At 47.3% G+C, this 21,939-nt stretch overlaps 4 protein-coding genes and 1 long non-coding RNA gene across 11 annotated transcripts; 3 read left to right on the top strand and 2 right to left on the bottom strand.

The window, feature by feature from the left end:
- The first annotated feature begins 68 nt into the window (after positions 1 to 68).
- Positions 69 to 7,917, top strand: acadvl (acyl-CoA dehydrogenase very long chain). Its single transcript, XM_040180285.2, has 21 exons — positions 69 to 213; positions 482 to 561; positions 696 to 765; positions 1,925 to 1,993; positions 2,162 to 2,234; positions 2,316 to 2,380; positions 2,509 to 2,643; positions 2,726 to 2,870; positions 3,006 to 3,135; positions 3,280 to 3,405; positions 3,529 to 3,727; positions 4,092 to 4,196; positions 4,386 to 4,472; positions 4,619 to 4,681; positions 5,344 to 5,445; positions 5,729 to 5,826; positions 5,915 to 5,987; positions 6,106 to 6,178; positions 6,333 to 6,405; positions 6,608 to 6,683; positions 6,834 to 7,917. Exons 2-21 carry the CDS (start codon positions 488 to 490, stop codon positions 6,969 to 6,971), a joined length of 1,974 nt encoding a protein of 657 aa, XP_040036219.2. The 5' UTR covers positions 69 to 213; positions 482 to 487; the 3' UTR covers positions 6,972 to 7,917.
- Positions 6,752 to 12,007, bottom strand: LOC120821572 (putative G-protein coupled receptor 148). 2 transcript variants are annotated; one of them, XM_078107142.1, is made up of 2 exons: positions 9,852 to 12,007; positions 6,752 to 9,078 (listed from the first exon to the last, which is right to left on the bottom strand). In XM_078107142.1, exons 1-2 carry the CDS (start codon positions 11,009 to 11,011, stop codon positions 8,781 to 8,783), a joined length of 1,458 nt encoding a protein of 485 aa, XP_077963268.1. In that variant the 5' UTR covers positions 11,012 to 12,007; the 3' UTR covers positions 6,752 to 8,780. The 2 variants fall into 2 exon arrangements, with proteins under 2 accessions (XP_077963268.1, XP_040036221.1); XM_040180287.2 differs by having other exon boundaries at positions 6,752 to 9,059.
- Positions 11,954 to 21,263, top strand: LOC120822430 (placenta-specific gene 8 protein). Of its 4 annotated transcripts, none has more exons than XM_040182123.2 (4): positions 11,954 to 12,063; positions 18,539 to 18,649; positions 19,703 to 19,848; positions 20,988 to 21,263. In XM_040182123.2, the coding sequence occupies exons 2-4, from the start codon at positions 18,541 to 18,543 to the stop codon at positions 21,114 to 21,116; spliced, it is 384 nt and encodes a 127-aa protein (XP_040038057.2). In that variant the 5' UTR covers positions 11,954 to 12,063; positions 18,539 to 18,540; the 3' UTR covers positions 21,117 to 21,263. The 4 variants fall into 4 exon arrangements, with proteins under 4 accessions (XP_040038057.2, XP_040038059.2, XP_040038056.2 ...); XM_040182125.2 differs by lacking the exon at positions 11,954 to 12,063 and adding an exon at positions 16,723 to 17,069; XM_040182122.2 differs by lacking the exon at positions 11,954 to 12,063 and adding an exon at positions 17,457 to 17,799.
- On the top strand, positions 11,955 to 15,371 carry LOC120822429 (cornifelin homolog B). Of its 3 annotated transcripts, none has more exons than XM_040182120.2 (4): positions 11,955 to 12,063; positions 13,148 to 13,312; positions 14,258 to 14,403; positions 14,819 to 15,371. In XM_040182120.2, exons 2-4 carry the CDS (start codon positions 13,204 to 13,206, stop codon positions 14,957 to 14,959), a joined length of 396 nt encoding a protein of 131 aa, XP_040038054.2. In that variant the 5' UTR covers positions 11,955 to 12,063; positions 13,148 to 13,203; the 3' UTR covers positions 14,960 to 15,371. The 3 variants fall into 3 exon arrangements, with proteins under 3 accessions (XP_040038054.2, XP_077963276.1, XP_077963277.1); XM_078107150.1 differs by having other exon boundaries at positions 12,044 to 12,136; positions 13,202 to 13,312; XM_078107151.1 differs by having other exon boundaries at positions 12,045 to 12,136.
- Positions 15,335 to 17,351, bottom strand: LOC120822431 (uncharacterized). Its single transcript, XR_013468431.1, has 2 exons — positions 16,907 to 17,351; positions 15,335 to 16,163 (listed from the first exon to the last, which is right to left on the bottom strand). It is a non-coding gene; the product is annotated as an uncharacterized LOC120822431 (long non-coding RNA).
- Positions 21,264 to 21,939: the final 676 nt, after the last annotated feature.

Raw genomic sequence — 21,939 nt, 5'->3', positions numbered from 1 at the left:
TATGTTAATGTTTCTCTCGGTCAAACCGGTGTGTCTATGTACCGGGTTTGATAGGACACCGAGCACGTCCGGCAGACATTGCGTATAAAAACCGCATTTCCCATGATGCACCGCGGGTAGACAACATCCGTAGAACCGTGATATCTGCTCATTCGGAGGAACAACCGGCTACTAGACGGACTCTCGGAACTTGTCTTCATACAATATTTATTGGTGGGTGATGCTGCTTTTATAGTCATTCGGTAGGAGGACGATAACTATGTTAACAAGTTAATGTTTCTGGTCTAAACCTGTTAAGTTAACGTTACATATCGGGCCAACGTCATGACGTAACTGCTAGCTTAGCCTAAAACTACCGTCCGCAGCTACTCCGCTTTGCGTCTCGCCTGCGTCTAAGTTACTCCTCCCTTGTTTATTTTTCACTCAGTTAATTTGAGAAAATCGTTTTTTCGTTTATTCTTCTGTGTCCTTAAACCAAAAGGGAACCATGCTGCTTCGTAAAGTAAGCCAGTCCTCCGCACTGTGCGGCTCCATTCTGCGGATCCCTGCCGGGCTGTCCAGGTAGGGGACGTCAACGCGCGGAAGTGTTGGACATATCGTCTCTGGACGAAGACTTTCATTGTCCGCTCGAGCGAGGGAACAACTCAAAGTGAAACACACTTCTCCCTCCCTGTTTGTGTGCGTTCGTTCCACAGAGGTCAGCGTCATGCCGGGGCCGTCGTTGCTGTACAGAACCCCCGTCTCTACGCGAGCCAAGCCGCGGAGGTAACGGAACAACGGAGGCCCGACTGGGGCCCTCCGCAACATACTCTTATTTACATCCTCATTTTATAAAATGTATGTATATATATTTGTTTCCCGCCATGGGTTATTGGCTTGTGTGCACTGCTGCCCTTGTTTTGGGCAGTGGACCGCTGACATAACGTCGGCATGCCCTCCCTGCTGGATGTGGGGGAGAGTTCACTGGTCACGTGACTCCCCCATAAAGGTCACACTGTGGAGACCGCCGTGGTCCAGACGTCTCTCCCCCCCCGTTGAGCCTTTCCCTTCAAATCTATAGCACAATTGTGTGTTCTTCCTTTTTTTTTGTGGTGCTTTGAAGATTCTTGAAGTTTGATTCAGTAGTTTCATTTACCATGTGCGTTTTATAGTTGTCAGGTTGTGCTAAACAAAACATTTCAGCTCATTTTATATCCAGTTCGTTTGATAGCTGTCCTTCATAAACGGAGCGGACGGATCAACAAATCCCACCCCAGTCACTGTAGCACAGAACACCTGTGCACGCCCTGGGCACACAGGCTCCGCCTCCTCGGTTTTTCTACAGCTTTATAGTGCTGAATGTCTTAATGAGAGGTTAACGACACTAAAAGGGTGTGTATGCAGACAAAAACAAACACGATCTTGGAGCACGATGTAGGGATATTATTTCATCACGTGGCGTTGACAGGAAACAAGTGTTCCACAAATCCAGTGATAAATGAAGATTCAATCATAATGAATTTATTATTTATTTGAATTTATTTATTATTTGAAGTTAACTGCCGATAATTACAGGCATTTATATGCAATACGACCGGCATTGTTTTCCTTTTAATAATCATGTGCCAAGTGCACAGTCCACCCGCTGCTTGGGGACTCGGCTGCCTGGCTTCTGCCCTTGGGACCACCTCTCACCCACTTAAGATCGGAGCTTCAGTGGCTGCAAGTGGAAAATAAACGTCATTCTGGTTTTACTTGGCTCATAACACTGGATTCTTTTTTTCCCCGCTCAGGCATGTTGCCAATTTAAGCAACATTTTATTTTTACACCATGCTATTAAAGTTGTATTTCTTTTCAGATGCAGTTAGTTTTTTTTACTGAATCCTTAAACTTTTTGCGAGCTTCCTCCCGTTGTCTTGAATCTGTTTTGCTCTTCCTCTCCAGGCGGTGCTGGAGAAGACGGCCGCAGTCGGCAGTAACACTGCTGCTAAAGTGGAAAAGACAATTTCTACCGTATGTTAATTATCAGTTACTGTTTGTTGTTTTTATGAAATCTTGCAGAACTACGAAGTATGTGTTTTAGTTTTAATATACGCGGCCGTCAATGTCTCAAAAAAAGTCCTTTGTCAAAATGGATTCTACAAATGTCCAATATATTAATAATGGCTTAACTTCCCGCAGGAATCCAAATCGTATGCTGTCAACATTTTCAAGGGGCAGATCGAGACTGCCCAGGTTTTCCCTTATCCCTCAGGTAAAGTTGAGATGATTTATGTTCATTCATTTCCCATCAACCATTTCTGTAAAATAATAATACCTCTTGTGTCTCCTGCAGCCCTGAATCAAGAGCAGGAGCAGTTCCTCCGGGAGCTTGTTGGGCCCGTCGACAAATTCTTTTTGGTGATTCCAAATCACGTCCTCTTTCATGTCTCAGATACATTTGTATCCACACTTTTCTTTGCGTACCTTTTTTATCATTTAAAAAAAGGTTATACGTCTCACAATTTGTTTCCGCCTCCTGCGAACAGGAAGTGAACGATGCCGCCAAGAACGACGCCTTGGAGAAGGTCGAGGACGACACCATGCAGGGCCTGAAGGAGATGGGCGCCTTTGGCCTGCAGGTGCCCTCTGACCTGGGCGGCCTCGGCCTCTCAAACACGCAGGTGCGTCCGCTCGATTACCTCCACGTACATTTTGTACTGCGGTCGGTAAGCAGAGTCTGACGCGATGCCTTCGATGTCACAGTACGCACGGCTGGTCGAGATCGTCGGCACCTACGACCTCGGCGTCGGCATCACCCTGGGAGCCCACCAGTCCATCGGCTTCAAGGGCATTCTGCTCTTTGGGAATCCGGCCCAGAAGGAGAAGTACCTCCCCAAGCTCGCCACTGGTAAGAATTTGGCGTCGTCCGCACCATTTAAAAAAAAAAAATGTTATTACTCTCTGAGAATCTCGGGAAAAGACCCAAAAACTACAATATGCTATGAAACAAGCCGTTTGATAACCTCTGCGTTGGCCCCTCCAGCCGAGACTATCGCAGCCTTCTGCCTCACCGAACCGGCCAGCGGCTCAGACGCCGCCTCCATCAAGACCACAGCTGTTCAGTCGCCGTGCGGCAAGTTCTTCACTCTCAACGGGAGCAAGATCTGGATCAGGTGAGGACCAGGCGCACGTGGCCCCAGTTGTTTTCACCACAAGGTGGCAGCATTCTACAATGTGTCACGTAACTCTGTAATGCCTGAAAGTCTTTTCTTTTCTGATGCTTTTTTTTTTTTTTAATGTATTTTTTCCCTTGTCAGCAACGGCGGTCTGGCTGAGATCTTCACGGTGTTCGCCAAGACACCCATGAAGGACCCCAAGACGGGGGAGATGAAGGACAAGATCTCTGCCTTCGTGGTGGAGAGGAGCTTCGGAGGAGTGACGAGGTGAGCGCATCGTTCTTTTTAGATGCTGCGTTGTTTGTCGCTGGGCATCACGACACGGCCTCCGTGGAGCTTTCTGGGCTCATGCTATATTCTTAATTTTATTTTCTTCCTCTTTTATCACAGCGGCCCCCCAGAGAAGAAAATGGGCATCAAGGCGTCGAACACCGCCGAGGTCTACTTTGACAACGTCCGCGTGCCAGCTGACTGCCTGCTGGGCGAATTGGGCGAAGGCTTCAAGGTGGCCATGAACATCCTGAATAACGGGCGCTTCGGCATGGCCGCCGCCCTCTCCGGCACCATGAAGGGAGTCATCAACAAAGCTGTGAGTACATGCAGATGTGGACGGAAAGTGATGTGACACCCTCTTTTCAACCGTGCAACTTCCTGCCAACGTTGCTGAAGATCCAAAAGTGCCCTTGGTCACGTCTGTTCTCAAAAGAAATGCGCATTTTGTAATGTTTCTAACCGTTTTATTAAATAAGGTTTTTCTAAAAGGAAGGTAAAGCAGTAATGTTCTGAAAGGAACCCTGCTGCAAATGACCAAAATGAAGTATTGATGAACTCCAGTTAGACAGAAAAATAAATATATTTTTGCCACAATGCATTCATAAGAACCGATCTGACGAATTGATCGTAGCACCTGTATCAATGCATTAAGGTGCTCAGCACTTCCCTCTCTCCATCAGGTGGACCACGCAGCCAACAGAACCCAGTTCGGAAACAAGATCCACAACTACGGCGTCATCCAGGAGAAGGTGGCTCGCATGGCCATGCTGCAGTACGTCACCGAGGTCGGTGGATCTTCATATTTTTGTCACTAAAATGCGCCACGTAGATTTATTTTTTTTTCGATCAAAGTAGCTCGTTGTGTGTTCATGTGGCGTTTTGTTTCTACGCGTCCTGTCTGTCCATTGTCTCAACGCTCGTGTTCAGTGAGGTGAACGCTTGTGCTGACGCGCCGCTTCCGTGTCCCTTTGCAGTCGATGGCGTACATGATCAGCGGCAACATGGACAGCGGAGCCAAGGAATTCCAGATCGAGGCGGCCATCAGCAAGATCTTTGCCTCTGTAAGACATCGAGGGGCTCTGATCCACCGTTGATGTCTTCACTGTGCTTCTGGTGTTCCTCTTTCCGCTGCCAGATAGAGGAAGGGGGCTGTGTCTGTTCTTCCCTGAATTCAAGATGTTTTTTGTTGTTTCTCAAATTGTTGCAGGAGGCTGCGTGGACTGTGACTGACGAGTGCGTTCAGGTTATGGGCGGCATGGGTTACATGAAGGTGAGCTCCAGCGGTGTGTTTTCACCCCCGTGCTGATGGTTCCTAAAAAGCTGCTTCTGCGGCTCACCTGGTTACACCAAACGTTCCCTCTTCTAACCTAAGAATCTCATTGCCTCGTTTCCTCCGTGAATTTGCCGCACACCAACGCAGCAACACCTCCGCCCGTGGTTATCACATTCCCGCATGGGTCAACGAGATCAGCACCTCCTCAGCGATGACCCGGCACGGAGAGGGCGATACGCTCTTAGAAACAACCACCCCGCATTAGTTCCTCTTGTTGAGGTTCCGCATTTGTCGTAACTGAGCGTTGCCTCGCGCTCAGACGACACTGATACCAAATCTATGGAATCTTGTTAAAAAACAAACAACTAAGAAGTTCCCAAGAATAGCCGGACGGGGCAGGAGGTCACCAGACTCTCACAACAGTGGAAAATGTTGTTTTTATGCATGGAGATGGTGTGCACAATAGGCGAGGGGGACGAGGAGGGACATTTGTGTACTTTTCAGTTTATTTATAGCTGGTCTCTGTTCCTGTGTGCAGCTGTTAAGTGACTTAAGATAAATCTCACCGCTTTTTTTTTTCTGGCTGGAGTTGAACTGAAAAAGGGAACGACTGATGCTTTTTTGACTGGTCATCACCTTTCTGAATCCCGTTTCCTCAGGACACCGGGCTGGAGAGAGTGATGAGGGATCTGAGGATTTTCCGAATCTTCGAGGGCACCAACGACATCCTGAGGCTCTTCGTGGCCCTCAACGGCTTCCAGGTGAAATCAGACGTTCGTTTGCGAACCTTATGATTCGATCCCACAGCGTGTCGCTGGTGCTACTGATTTCAGCTCGCTGCGTCTTGTGGCTTTTTACCAACGGTCGTTTGTGAAGCAACTTCCTTTTTTTTTTTTTTTAAATGTATTTATATTTTTCATTACACCGTGGACTCTTTTGATTTGTCAATCCAGATTGAGAGTGTCCAAGCAAAAAGGGTAGACTCCGATTAACTGCAACAGACAATGACAAATGCTACCTGCCCCCCTCCTCCCCTCCTCCTAGAACGCTGGTAACCAGTTGAAGAGCTTGCAGAAGGCCCTGAAGAACCCCATCGGCAACGCTGGGATGCTTGCTGGAGAAATCGCCAAAAGAGCCAAACGGTTTGTGTCCCACACTTCGTTTGGGGGACAGGAGACCAACATGTTGTTGTTTTTCGGCGTCATGATACCTGTCCTGCTGTGTTTGCAGAAAGGCCGGTCTGAGCACGGGTCTGACTCTGCAGGGAACCGTCCACCCCGAGCTGGCTCAGAGCGGAGAACTGGTGTGTGTGTGTGTGTGTGTGTGTGTGTGTGTGTGTGAGAGAATCGTAATGCAACTGTAGACATTTCTGTAAGACGTACTTATTTAGCTGATGATATGACTGATGATTTTTTTTCTAGACCGCTAAGGCCATCGAACAGTTTGGAGGTGTCACAGAGGAGCTGCTGCTCAAACACGGGAAGAAGATCATTGGTGAGTGGGTTTGAAGAAGGAAAAGAACACGAGGCCTCTGTGGGTGTTTTTGTAGAGGGGGAAAAACATCCCCAACTGTCTTCTCAGACATCGGTACTGCTTCTCCTCAGAAAAAAAAAAAATTCTTTCTTCGGCTTGTGTCATTCTATTGCAGATGAACAATTTGTCCTGAGCAGAGTGGCAGACTGTGCCATCGACCTCTACGCCATGGTGGTGGTCCTGTCCAGGTATGCCCAACAAAAACCATAGTTATCAAACTCTCAAGTCCAATGTTTTTTTTTTTTTTGTTGTTGTTTTTTTAAATCCTAGCAACACGCCTCGTCTTTCTCTGTCTCCTCGCTTGTTTCAGACTCCCACTCGCCTTCTCTGTGCTCTACTTTTATTTGCTCTGAGCTGACGTGTTTTTTTTTGTTGTCCTCCGCGTCGCAGGGCTTCACGCGCTCTGAGTGGGGGCAGCGCCTCGGCTCAGCATGAGAAGATGCTGTGTGAGACCTGGTGTGTGGAGGTAAGGTCCTCACTGAATAACTGTGGGAGTGTGTAGCAGAAAGGATGACAAGGCTCTAAAGCTCAATGTTATTTTCACCATTTATTAACATAATTTGATGCTTTGACAACGTTTCGGAGATAATTTCCCACACAACGTTTTGTCCCTCAGGCCCACGAGAGGATCCTGAGAGACATCAAGTCGCTGCGCTCCAGTCAGTCCCGACAGCTCTACAAGAACATGCGGGCCATCTCTGCCGCCGTGGTGGAGAACGGTGGAGTGGTGGCTCCTCCCGCTCTGGGTTTCTAGACTCGCCCCGTGTACCTCTTGTTTCCCTCTCTTCACTCTTCTGCATCTCTGGCCGAGTTCAGGGTCCCGCACGCCAAGTTGTCTCAGTCGCCATAATCGCTTTCGTCCTCGTGCCGGAAACCGCAGCTTCAGTCGTCTTCACTCGGGATTGATTTTTGGCGTCTTCGCAAACCAGTTTCTCTCTCTAACTTCCATTAGTTTAATGGCGAGACTTGTGAATGAATCGATACGACGGAAAGAACTGTATTTTCACAAATGAGCCCCGCACGTGAAACAGCTGCTGACTGAATGTATCCAGTGTGTGCGTGGAGCTTTTAACCGCTGCGTCGACTTTGAATCTCTGCCTTTGTTTTAACGGTTTAGTGGTTTCATCGTTTAGTCCGTTGACAGGTTAAGTTATGGTGTTATTTGTCTGTTTAATAGGAAACTAAAACCGTTGATGCAACTTAGAGATAAAGAGGCCAGTTAACAGAGGATCTAATCTAGGTTTTTAGCTATTCACTAACCGGTATTTAAAAAGACTGGCTTGTGTTCAAATGTATATAACGTCTGGGTGTTAATGTACTTTAAGGCCTTTCTGCAGGTCAATGGAGCTCACTCAGCGCTCGTTAATGTCACAAGCAAAACCTTTTGCCTTCAGAAGCCGGTGTGCAGACGTCAGTTTACCAGATCAAAAGAAAACTGGGCATCATTAACTAATGATAGAGTAACAGTCTGCATATCTGGTCCTTTTTAAGTAATGTGTTGTACAATAAATGCACCCGCTGGTGTTCTGATCTGTCAAAGCAACCTTAAGATCTGCGCATTCTCGCCTCGCACGGTGATCGAATGCCTCTCGTGTTATCTGGTTGCTATGTTTGGAGTCAATGTCTGCGCAGATCTATTTTGAACTTTTTGGTTTGCGGCACACCTACCGGTCAGGACTAATAAAAATCGCGTGCATTAATCTGTCTCTTGTGCTGTCTTCTATCGGGGTCAGGTGTCTGTTGTTGGTCTTCACCCTACTTTTGTAACTGGTAAAAAAAACGTTCTCAGCAAAAAGAACCACTGCTTTCGCTTCTCTCTTCCGGGGCAGTACCATTCCCCCCCCCCACCGGCCGGCCGGGTAGCGCGCTGTCACCAGAGCGCTTCTGTGCCGCGGTGAAAACAGGAAGTTTGAGCCGGCACGTCTCGAGACCTGCGGTCATAACAAAAGGATGTCGGGCTTTTCCCCTTTTCAAAGACCGGCTTAGTTTTGTTTCAAAGCTGAGGTGAATAGAGCCGGACCATGATGACGTACTGATGTTCTCACTTTTGCATTCTTATAAACATCATGTAGAGCAGCAGACGTGATCAGTATTTTTATCATGGTGTATTTGCCTCTGGAAAAAAGATGAATTGGCGCCAAATAATTTGACAAACATTGGAAATATATTCCTGTTCATTTTAGTTTAGTCCCATGAAGTGTTAAGTGCAAATCTGTGTGTTGAACTTAACCACCTCGATGAGCGCGGTGTGTTGAAAGCCCAATGTGTCATCATCCTAGCAATAGATCCGGTTTTGGGGGGTATTCTTTAGATTCCGCACTGATTCTGATTCGCCAAATGTTCCCACGCACAGATATCAGTGTGGCCTCGATCGTCTCATCTAATTCCCTATTTGAAAAAGAAGCTGGAAATATCCATGTGGCCGTAAAATTGAATTTGCCTCCGCCAGGTTGAGCACACGTGGGCGCGACATTTGCCCCGGACGATACGAGATCCTCCATCCCAGTCATTTTCAATCCAATAAACGACGGAGGTTTCTGGACCGGAGACACCTGACACAAGGTCAAAGACGGACGCGTGTGTTTGTGTCTCGTGGCGGTATCTCGACGAACGCAACGTCAGGTCTCGGGTTTGGAAAAAAAACCTTTTTAAGACCCCTTGTGGAAGATGGCTTCAACTCATCCAGATGTTCCCTGCCCATCGGGCGTGCGGTCCATAGCGCCGGGACGTGAGTCCAAGTCACGTGAGGAACTCCAGACCAGACGTTGGCCTTGTTTCCGCCTCCTCTGGGACTTGCGAGGTCTCCTGGTAGATGGTCGTCTGTGCTGTGAGTGTCCGCTCCCTGAGGGGGAAAATTCAAACTAAAAAATCAGCACAACAGCGGTGAGCTCATGTGTCTTGTGGGTTTTGCAGTGAAGTGCATGAGATGCCTCTTGTGATTCATCATAGCAGAAATGATGAACCACATGCAAATCACTTCACACGTTTCTTTCAAACATGCGAGCCCCATCTTGTGATGCATCACCCTCGTTCAGATGGACGTAGCTCGATTATGCATTTTCATGCTTGGTGTTGACTAATTCTGTGGCAGACATCACACCTCTAGGCTGTGAATGAGGATTGTGTTGCGTTTCCTGTGTCATATGTGGTCTGTCTTTGATAGTTTAGGAAACAAACGGTGTATTTACTGTATGGTAACACGTCTGTCCATTAAATGTGTTCCAGCCTGAGCAGATTTCCAAAATCCCCCACCCCCCTGACAAAAAATATATATATTTGGAATTTCCCACAATGTGTTCAGTCATTTACTATCACTTCATGTGACAGTGTTAACGTTAGGGTGGAAATATGAAATATGGAAACATTTTTTTCCCCACTTTGAAACCAATTTCTTACATGTTGAAGCTCCATGTGGAGTTATTACTGGTAAGAAATAAATAATGAAATGGTACATTGTTCATCACTCGACTCAACACAAATTTTGGGTTGCTAAGCTTGACACCAACGTGATGGTCACCAGTGACTCCAGCCATCGTGTTACGCTGACAACGTTGCTCACATTTAAAAGGTGGCGCAAGGGAATCCGCACCCTGCGTATAAGCACCGCACTTGTGTTGGATGCCCGGTCACGTACCTTGTTGTGTGTCGGGCGCGTGTCGAGCTGGCGCGCACCGTCCAGCCGAGGACCCTCTTAAAGTACCTGGAACAGCAGGGGAACCGGTGACTCAACTGCTCCAGCAGTTCCTCTTTACGCAACCCGTAAACCACCGGCGCAACGCACTGCGCCAAACTGAAGAACGCGAAGACGACCACGGCGGACAGCTCTTTGGTCTGCGACCGGATGAGCCCCCGGTCGATCAGCACCGTCAGCACGAAGTTCACGAAGTTGGGCAGGATGTAAACCGCCAGCTGGCTGCCGTGCAGCGCGATCGTCCGGCACCCGGCCCGGTTGCGCCTATTCACCACCCCCAACCGGCGGCCCTCCACCAGTATCCTCACGTAGCTGTACAGGATGAGCAGCGTGCACACGCCGATGAACACCACCTTCTGCAGCTGGCCCTTCCGCAGCTGCTCGCGGCCGCACACCCCGTCGTAGCCGCTGCCCGCGGCCCGGGGCTCCGGCTGCAGGAGCAGGACCAGCGGGATCCCGAGAGCCACGAGCCAGGTGAGCGCGCCCAGCAGCCAGGGCCAGCTGCACCTGCGCGTGGCCGCGGAGGTGTAGCGCATCGGGTGGCACACCGCGCAGTAGCGGTCCAGGGCCATCGCCGTGAGCGTCAGCAGGAGGTTGCACGCGCTGCTGATCAGCACGACGACCATGGCGAGGCACGCGGGGCGCGCCGGCCGCGCGCCCGCGAAGAGCTGGTAGTCGAAGACGCTGCTCGTGCCCAGGTAGACCAGCGCGGACACCAGCAGGTGGAAAACCAGCACGAAGCGGGCGTGACTCCGGAGCTGCTCCACGCGGACTATGGTCCAGTTGATGACGACGTTGAAGAGGAGCAGCACCGAGAAGGACACGGTGGACACGTAAAAGCGCACGCAGGTGTAGTCGCTCACCGGTGATGCGCTCGTGCTGTTGTTCGCAGACATCATTCCCCAAACTGCGTTCCGTCCGCGGGACGATGAAGATGGTACGAGTCTGCCCTCCCTGTCTTCCCCCAGTGCTGTCTCACTGGAGACTGACTCAATGCGATCAACCGCACTCTCACTCACACACTCTCCATCCGCACGCACACACAAACTAACGCGTGCGCTCACAGACACACAAACTGATAAATATTTATTCCCCCTCCTCATTTAGTCCTTTGTCCGACGAGGCCTGCAGTTAATGCTCCATCAACACTGCATTCATAGTGAATCTCACACACAATTGTATTTAAAGTGTCCATTCACTTATACTAAAGTTATCCCGTGACTTGTGTTGCGTGCCCCCCCCCCCGCAGACGGCTGTCGTGTGTTGCATGATGCTGCCCCCCTGTGGTCATGGCTGCGTGTTGCATGTAGAACGTTCATGGCGGGTTGGCGTGTTAACATATATGGGTATATGCCCTCCATTGTCACGATCTGTTGTATTTACTTTCCTATACATTATATACAGTATTGTGTGTTAAGCGGTAGCCAATAGGATGCCCCTGAATGGACATGTGACCTAGGCGAGGTCAAGTGAACCTGCGTTCTATAAAGACGACTCAGTTCAAGTCAAACAGCCATGATGCTCCACTTGTGTTATTTGTACTTCGATAATATTCGGCCTAGGATTGTACTGAATCCTCTTTCATACAATACATTCATCACAAATGTAACTAAGTTAAACTTATGTTTAAACTACACCTGATGAAGCTCACTTCACCCTCAGAGGCTCTGGGGCAGCTCAGTCTCTCCAGTCGGGTTGCAGGACCAGCGCACCTTCCGCAGCAGACTCGCTGTGTGCTCTGCACGTTGGAATCAGGGACGTAGCATTTGAGGCATTGGACATTTTTGTTCACTGTTCACTGTTTTGAGAAGCTTGTGTGGACATAATGGCGGGTTGATTTTTTATTTTTGGGTTCATCAAAGTTAGGGGGGCAGCTGGGGGGGCAGGGCTCATGCAAAACGTTTAGTTTGCATCCACATGCATCCTCCGCGAGCGCCTCTAGACGCACGCTGCCGGATGCGCGTTCTCGTTCAAACAGATTTACTGGCAGTCGAACCGCGCGTGGGTGGGGTTTTAGGGGTGGGGGGGGGGGGAGTTTTAGGGGGGGGGGTTTAGCCATCGCAGGTTTTCCAGGAAACAGAAACTGAATTGAGCCGCAGCGGGAGCCCATCGACTCCAACCGAGACACACCCGACGAAAAAAGGGATAAAAAAAGGTGAGACGAAGCCTCAATATTGATGAGCTTATAACAGTGTAATAACACGTGTGGTGTCACATCGGCGAGCGAGGTTGGTTTGTTTTTGCTGCAATTCACTATTTTACTGTAACGGTAATTCGCTTATAGTCACAGACCTAATTGTGGTTAAAAACGGGGACAGAGCAGCTTTTAATAACATTAGATGCTCCGCGTGTGTCGCAACTCTCTAAATGAATTATGTGATGTAATGCGCCGTGTTTTACCTGACTGCTTTTTTTTGCCACATATAACGTTACATTTTGATTTTAATTTTGATTTTAATAAAGCAACAGGTGGCTTCACATCACTTTTAAGTACGTTTCCCGTGACTCACAACTTCAATAAATAAATAAATAAAAGTAGAGCTAGTTGGCTACCGTTACTAATTTAACCAAATCTGCATTAACAATTTATAAACTGTTAAAGTTTATTGAGCGTTTTGCGAGTTGACGTGAGCTAATGTTAGCTTCATGCTACACAGCCTGCGTCACCATTTGAGAGGGAACTACTTAGAATTCATACATTCAAGTTCACAATGGTTTGTGTGTCATACGTATTTGATTCGTGCAAATATTAGCCATGTGCTTAAAAAGAGCTCATCATAAATGCATTAATTAATTGCTGTGTTACATACAGTTTACGTTTTCTGTTGGTTTTGATTTATTCCATAACGATTGTTTTTAAAATTAAGAATATATAAAGATACGTACGTCCTGCATGAAAAATATCTAGCACCTTGAGGAAGGAATACTTATTATAATAATTATCTGTCAACTTTCCAGTCTATTTAAAATGGTTTGGTTGGGGTTAACGAATAGCTGTAAACTTGCTATTGTCAACGAGAGAAGTGAAAGTGACATTTGTGTTACAAAACAGAACCATCGCTGATGGTGGTCATGGCGGAGTGTGGGTGTGGGTGTGGTGGTGGTGGTCCAACCTTTCCTATAGCATGCAACACGTGAAATAGCGTGACGGTCCTCCGCATGCATAGCTTCAATACCAGCACATTCACCAACTCTCGGTTCAACGCTTTCTCTTGTCGTCCGGTCTGAACGTAACATAGGAAGAGCAGCGACTGCGGCGTGTGTCGTTGAGAAGTGTGTTCTCAATCCTCCAGACATGGCCGTCCAGCAGCAGCCGACCCAGGTGGTGACCATGGTGACCACCAGCCAAGGCCCTGGCACGTGGAGCACCGGCCTCTGCGACTGCTGCAGCGACATGGGCACCTGTAAGTCAAACCCGGCAGTGAATCTCCGTGATGACAATGTCTGACATTTGTCACAACAGGATGCTGTGGTCACCTGTCTGCACTGTACTTGTTGAATAGAAATATTGCCAGCAGACCGTGGAAAGCAACGGCCTTGTCACGTGCAACTTTAATTGGTGTTCAAGTCGAAACAACTTCCCACCGGGGAGCAGAATGTCTGACGTGGACAAAGACCACTGCCGCTAGAAACTTACCCTTTTAGGGTGAACTATCCTTTATGCCTGACGGACTCACAAGAGGGAGATTTAAAAAGGAAGGACGGTTGAAACAGAAGTATCCAGCGTCTGATATCCTGACTGAAGTTCATACTATACTTCAAACTCCAGAAATCATCATTTCCACCAACGTCACTCTCTGTGAAACTCGTCCTCCGAATGAGAGCAGATCGGTGTTGATAGAACAGTACACATGTTTGGTGTAAGAAGCAAGTTGTGTGGTGGAAAGATGCAGATACAACATCATCTGTATGCATCTGGTACCTATGACCGGGTGTGATAACTATTAAGAATTAACATTGCAATGATTTACATATGCTTTTAGTTCAATAAAAACACAATAAGCAACTTATGGTTCAGTTCGCTGCATTGATTTAATATATATAAATGTAGCATAATAGCCCCACAATTTATACCTACCACAATACATCAAGATGATGTATATTCATCACGGGATGAGTAGTACTTTCCTTTTCCAGTAAACCGTAAGTGTGAAACTGGTGAAGTTCCGTTTTTTAACACAGTTAACAGTTGGGTCACAGAGGGCAGGTGGAGGGTTGGACTACTGACACATCCGGTTTCCAGCTGGAGTAAAACGACCTCAGCACACCATTTTCACAACTGTGCCCTAAGAGGACACACAAAACAAGAGTGAGATGTATCTGATCACTCTTCTCTCTTTGCCCTGCAGGTTGCTGCGGTCTTTGGTGCTTCCCCTGCATGCAGTGCCAGACGGCCGGAGACCACGGCTGGTGCTGCTGCATGCCGCTGCTGGACGTCTGCTGCGTGGTGTCCTGCCTGCTCCGCTCCTCCATCAGAGAGCGCCACAACATCCCCGTAAGGCCCGAGGCAACCATGAAGTGCTAGCAGCACGTAGCGAGGCTTAGCAAAGAGTCAGTTGAACTCGAGCGTGGCATGGAACTGAGGAGGAGGAAGTTCCTGTGTTGCAGTTGTGCGGTTTTCCCACAACACAACAGTGTGGGTGGTAGTTTCGGGCCTGTGTGCAGCAGTGAGATGCAGCGCTCAGTCTGGTACTGTTCCGTGCGGATTTGCAAATGTCCACATGGCAGTTTGTTTTCTGTAGAGAAATGATGAGAAGGACACAGTGCAGCGTTTATGGGAATCTACGGGTGTGGTCTACCATGAACTGAATACTTTTTGTAGTTTTCATTTGCTTAGGGCAAATAGACAAAGTTAACCGTAATCTCATATTGAACATGAATGTTTGTCCTCCCCCCTCTTCCTCCTCCAGGGCTCCTGCTGTGACGACTGCTGCAAGTTGTTCTGGTGCTACCCGTGTGTCTGGTGCCAGATGAATCGTGAGCTGAAGATCAGGAAGCACCGTGGGGGGGGCCACACCTCGGTGGTCACCAGGCAGGTCGTCAGTGGATAGGAACGTTCCGGACGGAGGGTCCGCGGCGGCCGCTGACCTGCAGCTTGGCTTTCGTGGGGGCGCGCGGGCCAGTTCTAATCTTTCACAGACCGGCTGTTGTTCAAAGTCTAAAATCTAAAACTTTTATAGCTGCTTTCAGTTGAATATATTCGCTTGATATCATCGACCGTAGGGCAAAGACAATGTTGAGGTTCCAGTTAACAAGCTCCAGCTCGCAACCTATGAACTACGACATTCCGTGCCGAGGGGCGTGAGCAGGCATTATTTGTACCGTCGGACCCCCCCCCCCTCCAATGTCTAAACCATGGTTCCGCCCTTGTCCCCACCGTTGCAACTCACCGCTTGAATTCATTCTGAAGGAGCCTTGATCACAAATGTTTTAAAAGTTTTATTAAAAGTCTTGAAAAGTGGACTGAGCCTCGTGTTGCTGCTTTCACTGAACTCGCACCTTTTGAATAATGCCTCCTGAGAATGAAACGGATGGAGGGAAATGGGCGAACATTTCTTGTTTGCCCAGAGGTGACGTATACGGGATCGTCTCCCAGTTAGTTTTTATGTTTCTTTTATCTTAACGTGCAGAGTCGAAGGACAGAGTGTCTTTAAAGCACACACGGCAAATAACTTAACACGTTACATGTATTTCCAAAGTCTGCTACGATTGTGTCCCAATCATTCGCTTCAATGCGCAGTGGGAATTTGGCAAACGTATTAAGAGGCCGACGCGGCGCTTTCATGTGGGAGTTGCATTGCAGAGAAACTAAATAGCGGATCGTATTTCAACCGTCACCCAAAAAGTCAGTGATGCAGAAAAACAGGAGGAGAAACAGAAGAGATGTTGTGAATAGTCTCAAATAGCAAGCTCTTCACTACATACACATACAATACACAAAAAGCATGTGAGAAAATCATAACCAGGCCATTAGTTTAGTTTAGCTTAAAGTCTAATACTATCAATCCAAACGCAAAGAATTAGGGACATGTTTTCCTTAATTCGCCCTTAAATTCAGTTCACACGTCCGATATCTGTTGCATAGCTGCAACTCTGGGGAGGAAACGAGGTGAAAGGGGAACATTCTTCTTTTTCTCAGTGGACGCTCCCACTCCTTTTGAGTTGAGTGTCCAAAATATCCAATAACACTTCCTGGAAAAGCCTCTCATGTAGCCCGGTCATCTCCGGGTCGACGGAAGAGTGTGTGGGAGTCTCCTGTGAGAAAAATACAAATAGTGTGAGGACTCTGTTTGATGACATTAACCCCACAATCAAAAATAATAAAAAAACGTGTTCATGGTTCAATAACCTGTTTGCTTCTAACGCAAAGTGGCTAAATTACACATTTCCAGTGAGAACAAGACGGAGGAGGCTCAGAGGGCGAAGGTGAGCCCGTCAGACTGCAGAGGACAGCGTTGGACTATTCAGAGAGACACTGGACATCCAACCTGTTTGATGGACGCACTGATGCAGGAACACGGAGTACATTTCCACCCTGTTGAAATGACTGGATGATTTGCACGCTTAAAATGTCACTTCTCTCTTCTCTTTCTCAGTGTAAACAGCTCGACAAAGCTTCGAAATCACGCAAAGCTGCGACGTAATGTTTTCAGTGGCGCTAATGTTGCGGTTAATTTATCACCAAATGACGTCATCGCCTGTTTGTCCGATGCTGCAGGCGTTCGGCGCTCAACACTGCACGAGCACCGAGGAGGAGGAGGATGAAGGAGGAGGGGCTTGTGCGCGCCGAGGAGCATGTCGGGGCGAAAAACTACCACAATAACTCAAATAAATGCCCCGTCGAGTATCAAAACACATTTGGGGGGAATTGATGACAGAGAGAGAGTCATTTTATTCCTAAATATTGATGAATAAAGAAACAATTAGGCTGCAGCAGAAGCGGCACTTTTCTTATCCAGGGCAAAGGGGCAGGTGCTTGAGCACCACGAGGGGTCTACCTGTGCACCTTCATGCTGGTAGTAGAAGACGCTGCTCGTGCGCAGGTAGACCAGCGCGTGACCCCGGAGCCGCTCCGCGCGGTCTATACGGTCCAGTTGATGACGACGTTGAAGAGGAGCAGCACCGAGAAGGACCCGGTGGAAACGTGAAAAGCGCGCGCGGGTGAGCTCGTGCTTTTGTTCCCAGACGTTATTCCCCAAACTTGCGCTACGTTCCGTCCGCAGGACGATGAAGATGGTACGAGTCTGTCCTCCCTGTCTTCTCTCAGTGCTGTCTCACTGGAGACTGACCCCATGCGATCAACCGCACTCTCACTCACACACTCTCCATCCGCACGCACACACAAGCTGATAAATATTTATTCCCCCTCCTCATTTAGTCCTTTGGCCGACGAGGCCTGCAGTTAATGCTCCATCAACACTGCATTCATAGTGAATCTCACACACAGTTGTATTTAAAGTGTCCATTCACTTATACTAAAGTTACCCCGTGACCCCCCGCAGACGGCTGTCGTGTGTTGCATGGTGCTGCCCCCCTGTGGTCGCGGCTGCGTGTTGCATGTAGAACGAGAGAACGCCCTCAGGTTAAATCATTTCGCTGTGATTAGTAGATTATTTTCGGAACTCCTTATAATACTAATTGTAAAGTCTGCATCGAAACCGACAGCAGAGGGAGACATCAGTTGTGTGTGTTTTGTGTTGTTGTTTTTAGGTTAGTCCAAAGTATTATTTGCCGTTACTATCGCGAACCCACCGCGCGCGTGGGTGTGTGTGTGTGTGTGTGTGGGGGGAATTAGGCACATCAGGCTTTCGGTGAAACAGAAACTAACTTTTGTGGAGCCCACCGACACACATCCAACCGAGACACACCCGACGAAAAGGGGATAAAAAAGGTCAGAGAAAGTCTTTTATTTTAGCGTCAATATAGAGGAGCTTATAACAGCGTAATATTACATTTACATTACATTACAGGTCATTTAGCAGACGCTTTTATCCAAAGCGACTTTCATTACATTTTAAACCTATGGCTTTTTCACATTTTTGCCCGGGGAGCAATTACCTTCTCTAAACCTTCGGCACGACGACGATGTAATAGATACATCTGCGTGCGAGATTGGTTTATTTTACTGTAATTCACTATTTTACTGTAATGGTAATTCACTTCTAGTCACGGACCTAATTATGGTTCAAATGTAATAACATTGAGAGAGAACAAGACGCTCTGGTGTCTCTTAAGTCTATCTCGCTTGGTTAACATCATTAATCATCGCCGGTGAAGGAGGAAGCTAAAGTGAGGGACATCGTTGGGTTTTTTCCGATGCTAAACCCATACTTTTTAAACGATACCGGTGCCTAAACGGTGGCTGGACTGATACCTGACTGCTTTTTTCGCCACATATAACGTTACATTTTGATTTTAACAAAGCAACAGGTGACTTCACATCACTCTCTGCACCTTCCCTACTTTCTGTTCGCTGGTGCACGTTATTTTTAACTTTTTATTTATATTATATTCATTTTTTTTTTTTAAAGTTGTCCATCGTCTTGTCTGGTGTTATGCACCAACCGCCAAGTCAAATTCCTTGTATGTCTTATCTCGTGTCGTTGAGAAGTGTGTTCTCAATCCTCCAGACATGGCCGTCCAGCAGCAGCCGACCCAGGTGGTGACCGTGGTGACCACCAGCCAAGGCCCTGGCACGTGGAGCACCGGCGTCTGCGACTGCTGCAGCGACATGGGCACCTGTAAGTCAAACCCGGCAGTGGATCTCCGTGATGACAATGTCTGACATTTGTCACAACAGGATGCTGTGGTCACCTGTCTGCACTGGACTTGTTGAATAGAAATATTGCCAGCAGACCGTGGAAAGCAACGGCCTTGTCATGTGCAACTTTAATTTGGTGATCAGGTCGAAACAACTTCCCACCGGGGAGCAGAATGTCTGACGTGGACAAAGACCACTGCCACTAGAAACTTACCCTTTTAGGGTGAACTATCATTTATGCCTAATGAGAAATCTGTGTTAAGATAAAGTCTTTAAAGACAGTGAAGTATGGAGGAAAGATGCCGCCACGACATCAACTGTAGAGACGGTGCTTTGCCATCCACGCCTTAAATCTTCGGCTGCTCTCCAGCCACGCCGCCTGCCAAGGGCCCCTTTTAGAATAACTTATTTTCCCCGTTAAGATGGTTCAGCTACTGTAAAGAAAAGGGTACCGTCTCTCGCTCTTTAGTCTCATGAAGTGCTCGGGGAGAACGACAACTTTGTTTCTCCGACGCGCCCTGAAAGCAGCTCCATATCTCACGCGCTTGAGCGCCGCTCAGCATCTCGCCGTCGTAGACAAGCTTTGGCATGTTTGGCAGAGCGCCTTGAGCGCCGTGTACAACCAGTATGGATCAACCGATTAACCAATCTGTTCGTTTAAATTGTTTGTGCTCAATCAATTAATGTTTCACATAACAAATGTGCTGCATCATACATATTTTTATATTAATTTCAAACTTTTCAAAATTGAAAATTAAAAACATTTTATTTATTTATTGTAAATGACCTCTCGCGGCCCACCTGCAGTACACTTTGGGAATCGCTGCAGTAAACCATAAGTGTAAAAGTTTCCTTTTTTAACACAGTTAACAGTTGGGTCACAGAGGGCAGGTGGAGGGTTGGACTACTGACACCTCCGGTTTCCAGCTGGAGTAAAACGACCTCAGCACACCATTTTCACAACTGTGCCCTAAGAGGACACATAAAACAAGAGTGAGATGTATCTGATCACTCTTCTCTCTTTGCCCTGCAGGTTGCTGCGGTCTTTGGTTCTTCCCCTGCATGCAGTGCCAGACGGCCGGAGACCACGGCTGGTGCTGCTGCATGCCGCTGCTGGACGTCTGCTGCGTGGTGTCCTGCCTGCTCCGCTCCTCCGTCAGAGAGCGCCACAACATCCCCGTAAGGCCCGATGCAACCATGAAGTGCTAGCAGCACGTAGCGAGGCTTAGCAAAGAGTCAGTTGAAGAACTAGTTTTCCCACAACACAACAGTGTGGGTGGTGGTTTAGAGCCTGTGTGTAGCAGTGAGATGCAGCGCTTAGTCTGGTACTGTTCAGTGCGGATTTGCAAATATCCACATGGCAGTTTGTTTCCTGTAGAGAAATGATGAGAAGGACACAATGCAGCGTTTATGGGAATCTACGGGTGTGGTGCAGATTGCAATCAGCTGAATATAATGGCCGCTGTGTGTCAAGCTATAAAAACAACAGACTAGTGGTTTGGTGCATGAAATATTGCTTTTAGTCCATAACGTGGCCCAGTAGCCCTCTGGAATTTGAGTCGTTTTGGGAGCCTGCTCAGCAACTGATGGTTTGTGATCCATTAAGTCAGAAGATGTATATTGATATTCTGCTGTATTTTAAAAATGAAGGGATATCGATGTGTCACAACTCCGAGATGCAAAATAGACAAAGTTAACGTAAATCTCAAATTAAACATTAATGTAATCAGATCATATATAGAACCCAAGCTCTTTGCCACTTCCAAGGCATTAAAGTCAATCTACTTTGAAAAAGCCCTTCAGAACTTTATAACAGACAAGTTAACATTCAGAAATCGTTTTTTTCCTGAACAGGTACCAGCAGAAACGTGTTCCTTTAATCAGGGAGCAGGATAGGCTAAGTAATCCTATAGCGCGTGTCCCTGTTATAGCAAAGTGGACCGGCACTAAGCACACCGCTGGGATCTACTGTGCAGGGAATTCACATTCCAATGGAGGCTCATTGAAAACAAACCGTATCAAGGGAAGAAACAAGGGAAGTCTACTAGGGGAAGTGACTCCTCATGAAGGAAGCGTACATCTTATCTAGTATCTACTTATCTTATCGAATAAAAGCGAGGAAGGGAGGGGTTGTAACCTACGTTGAACTGTCCATACCCTCATTTAGTTGCTAGTTGAAGCAAAGCAGAAATCCTTTAAGCTCATCTATTGATTAGAGCGTGTAAAGTAAGAAAGAACAATAACATAAATACAGTTATAATAATATTCACAAGAGTATAACAACGTTCATTGTGCCCTCCCCCCTCTTCCTGGCGCAGGGCTCCTGCTGTGACGACTGCTGCAAGTTCTTGTGGTGCTACCCGTGTGTCTGGTGCCAGATGAATCGTGAGCTGAAGATCCGGCGCAGACACGGAGAGACCTACACCTCGGTCACCACTCGAGGATAGGACGCCGCGGCGGAGGGCATGACACACGATTCACGTGTAATCCATCGAATCTTTTTTCTTAATGTTCTTATGCAGGGTTCACACGGCCATGGAAAACCTGTAAAAGTCATGGAAAAAAATAAAATCCCAAAAGTTTTGGAAAAGTCATGGAAATTTGTTGTGGTCATTTGTTCATGTTGTTCATTTAAGATGAGTTTGAAATAATTCAAATGCTTTTAAAAGAGAGACGCTCAAAATATAAGCAGGCACACACTCTTATACTCGCAGAAGGACACAATGCAGCGTTCATGGGAATCTACGGGTGCGGTGCAGATTGCAATCAGCTGAATATTCCCTTTCATGACCTGATTCTCCTTGATATATATATATGACTTATATATACGCAATATAATTTAAAATAGCGGCAAGTGCTTCCTACTGCATGTGCAGTTCATGGCAGTCATAGGGACTTATGTGAATTGTTTGAATGTGGGAAGTGATTTACAGAGGAAAGGTCAGTGGGGCAGTGATTGTGCTTTTGGACAGGTTTCTTATGACAGGATATTGAGGTGCTTGTGGACACAATGGGATGGGGCATGAAATAATTATAGATTTTTATTGAGAAACACAATTTTCTTCACAGTATTGGTGTTGGGTCGGTTTCTTAGATACTGTTTCCCCAGCTTTAAAAAAAAACGCGCTCACAAAGCACTCATAAGATTACGTGCTAATACAAATAGATGTGGGTACACATGTTTGTGTTTGACCCAATATTTTAGCGGGTCTTCACTCGAATGTTTGGTTGAGCCAAATATCGGGTGGTCTCCACAATAAAAATAAACAT

The sequence above is a fragment of the Gasterosteus aculeatus genome, chromosome 7 (genome assembly GCF_964276395.1).
Source record: "Gasterosteus aculeatus chromosome 7, fGasAcu3.hap1.1, whole genome shotgun sequence".
In the NCBI taxonomy this organism is placed as follows: Eukaryota; Metazoa; Chordata; class Actinopteri; order Perciformes; family Gasterosteidae; genus Gasterosteus; species Gasterosteus aculeatus.
The sequence above is the reverse complement of the archived record's forward strand: the minus strand, read 5'-3'. Positions and strand labels throughout refer to the sequence as shown.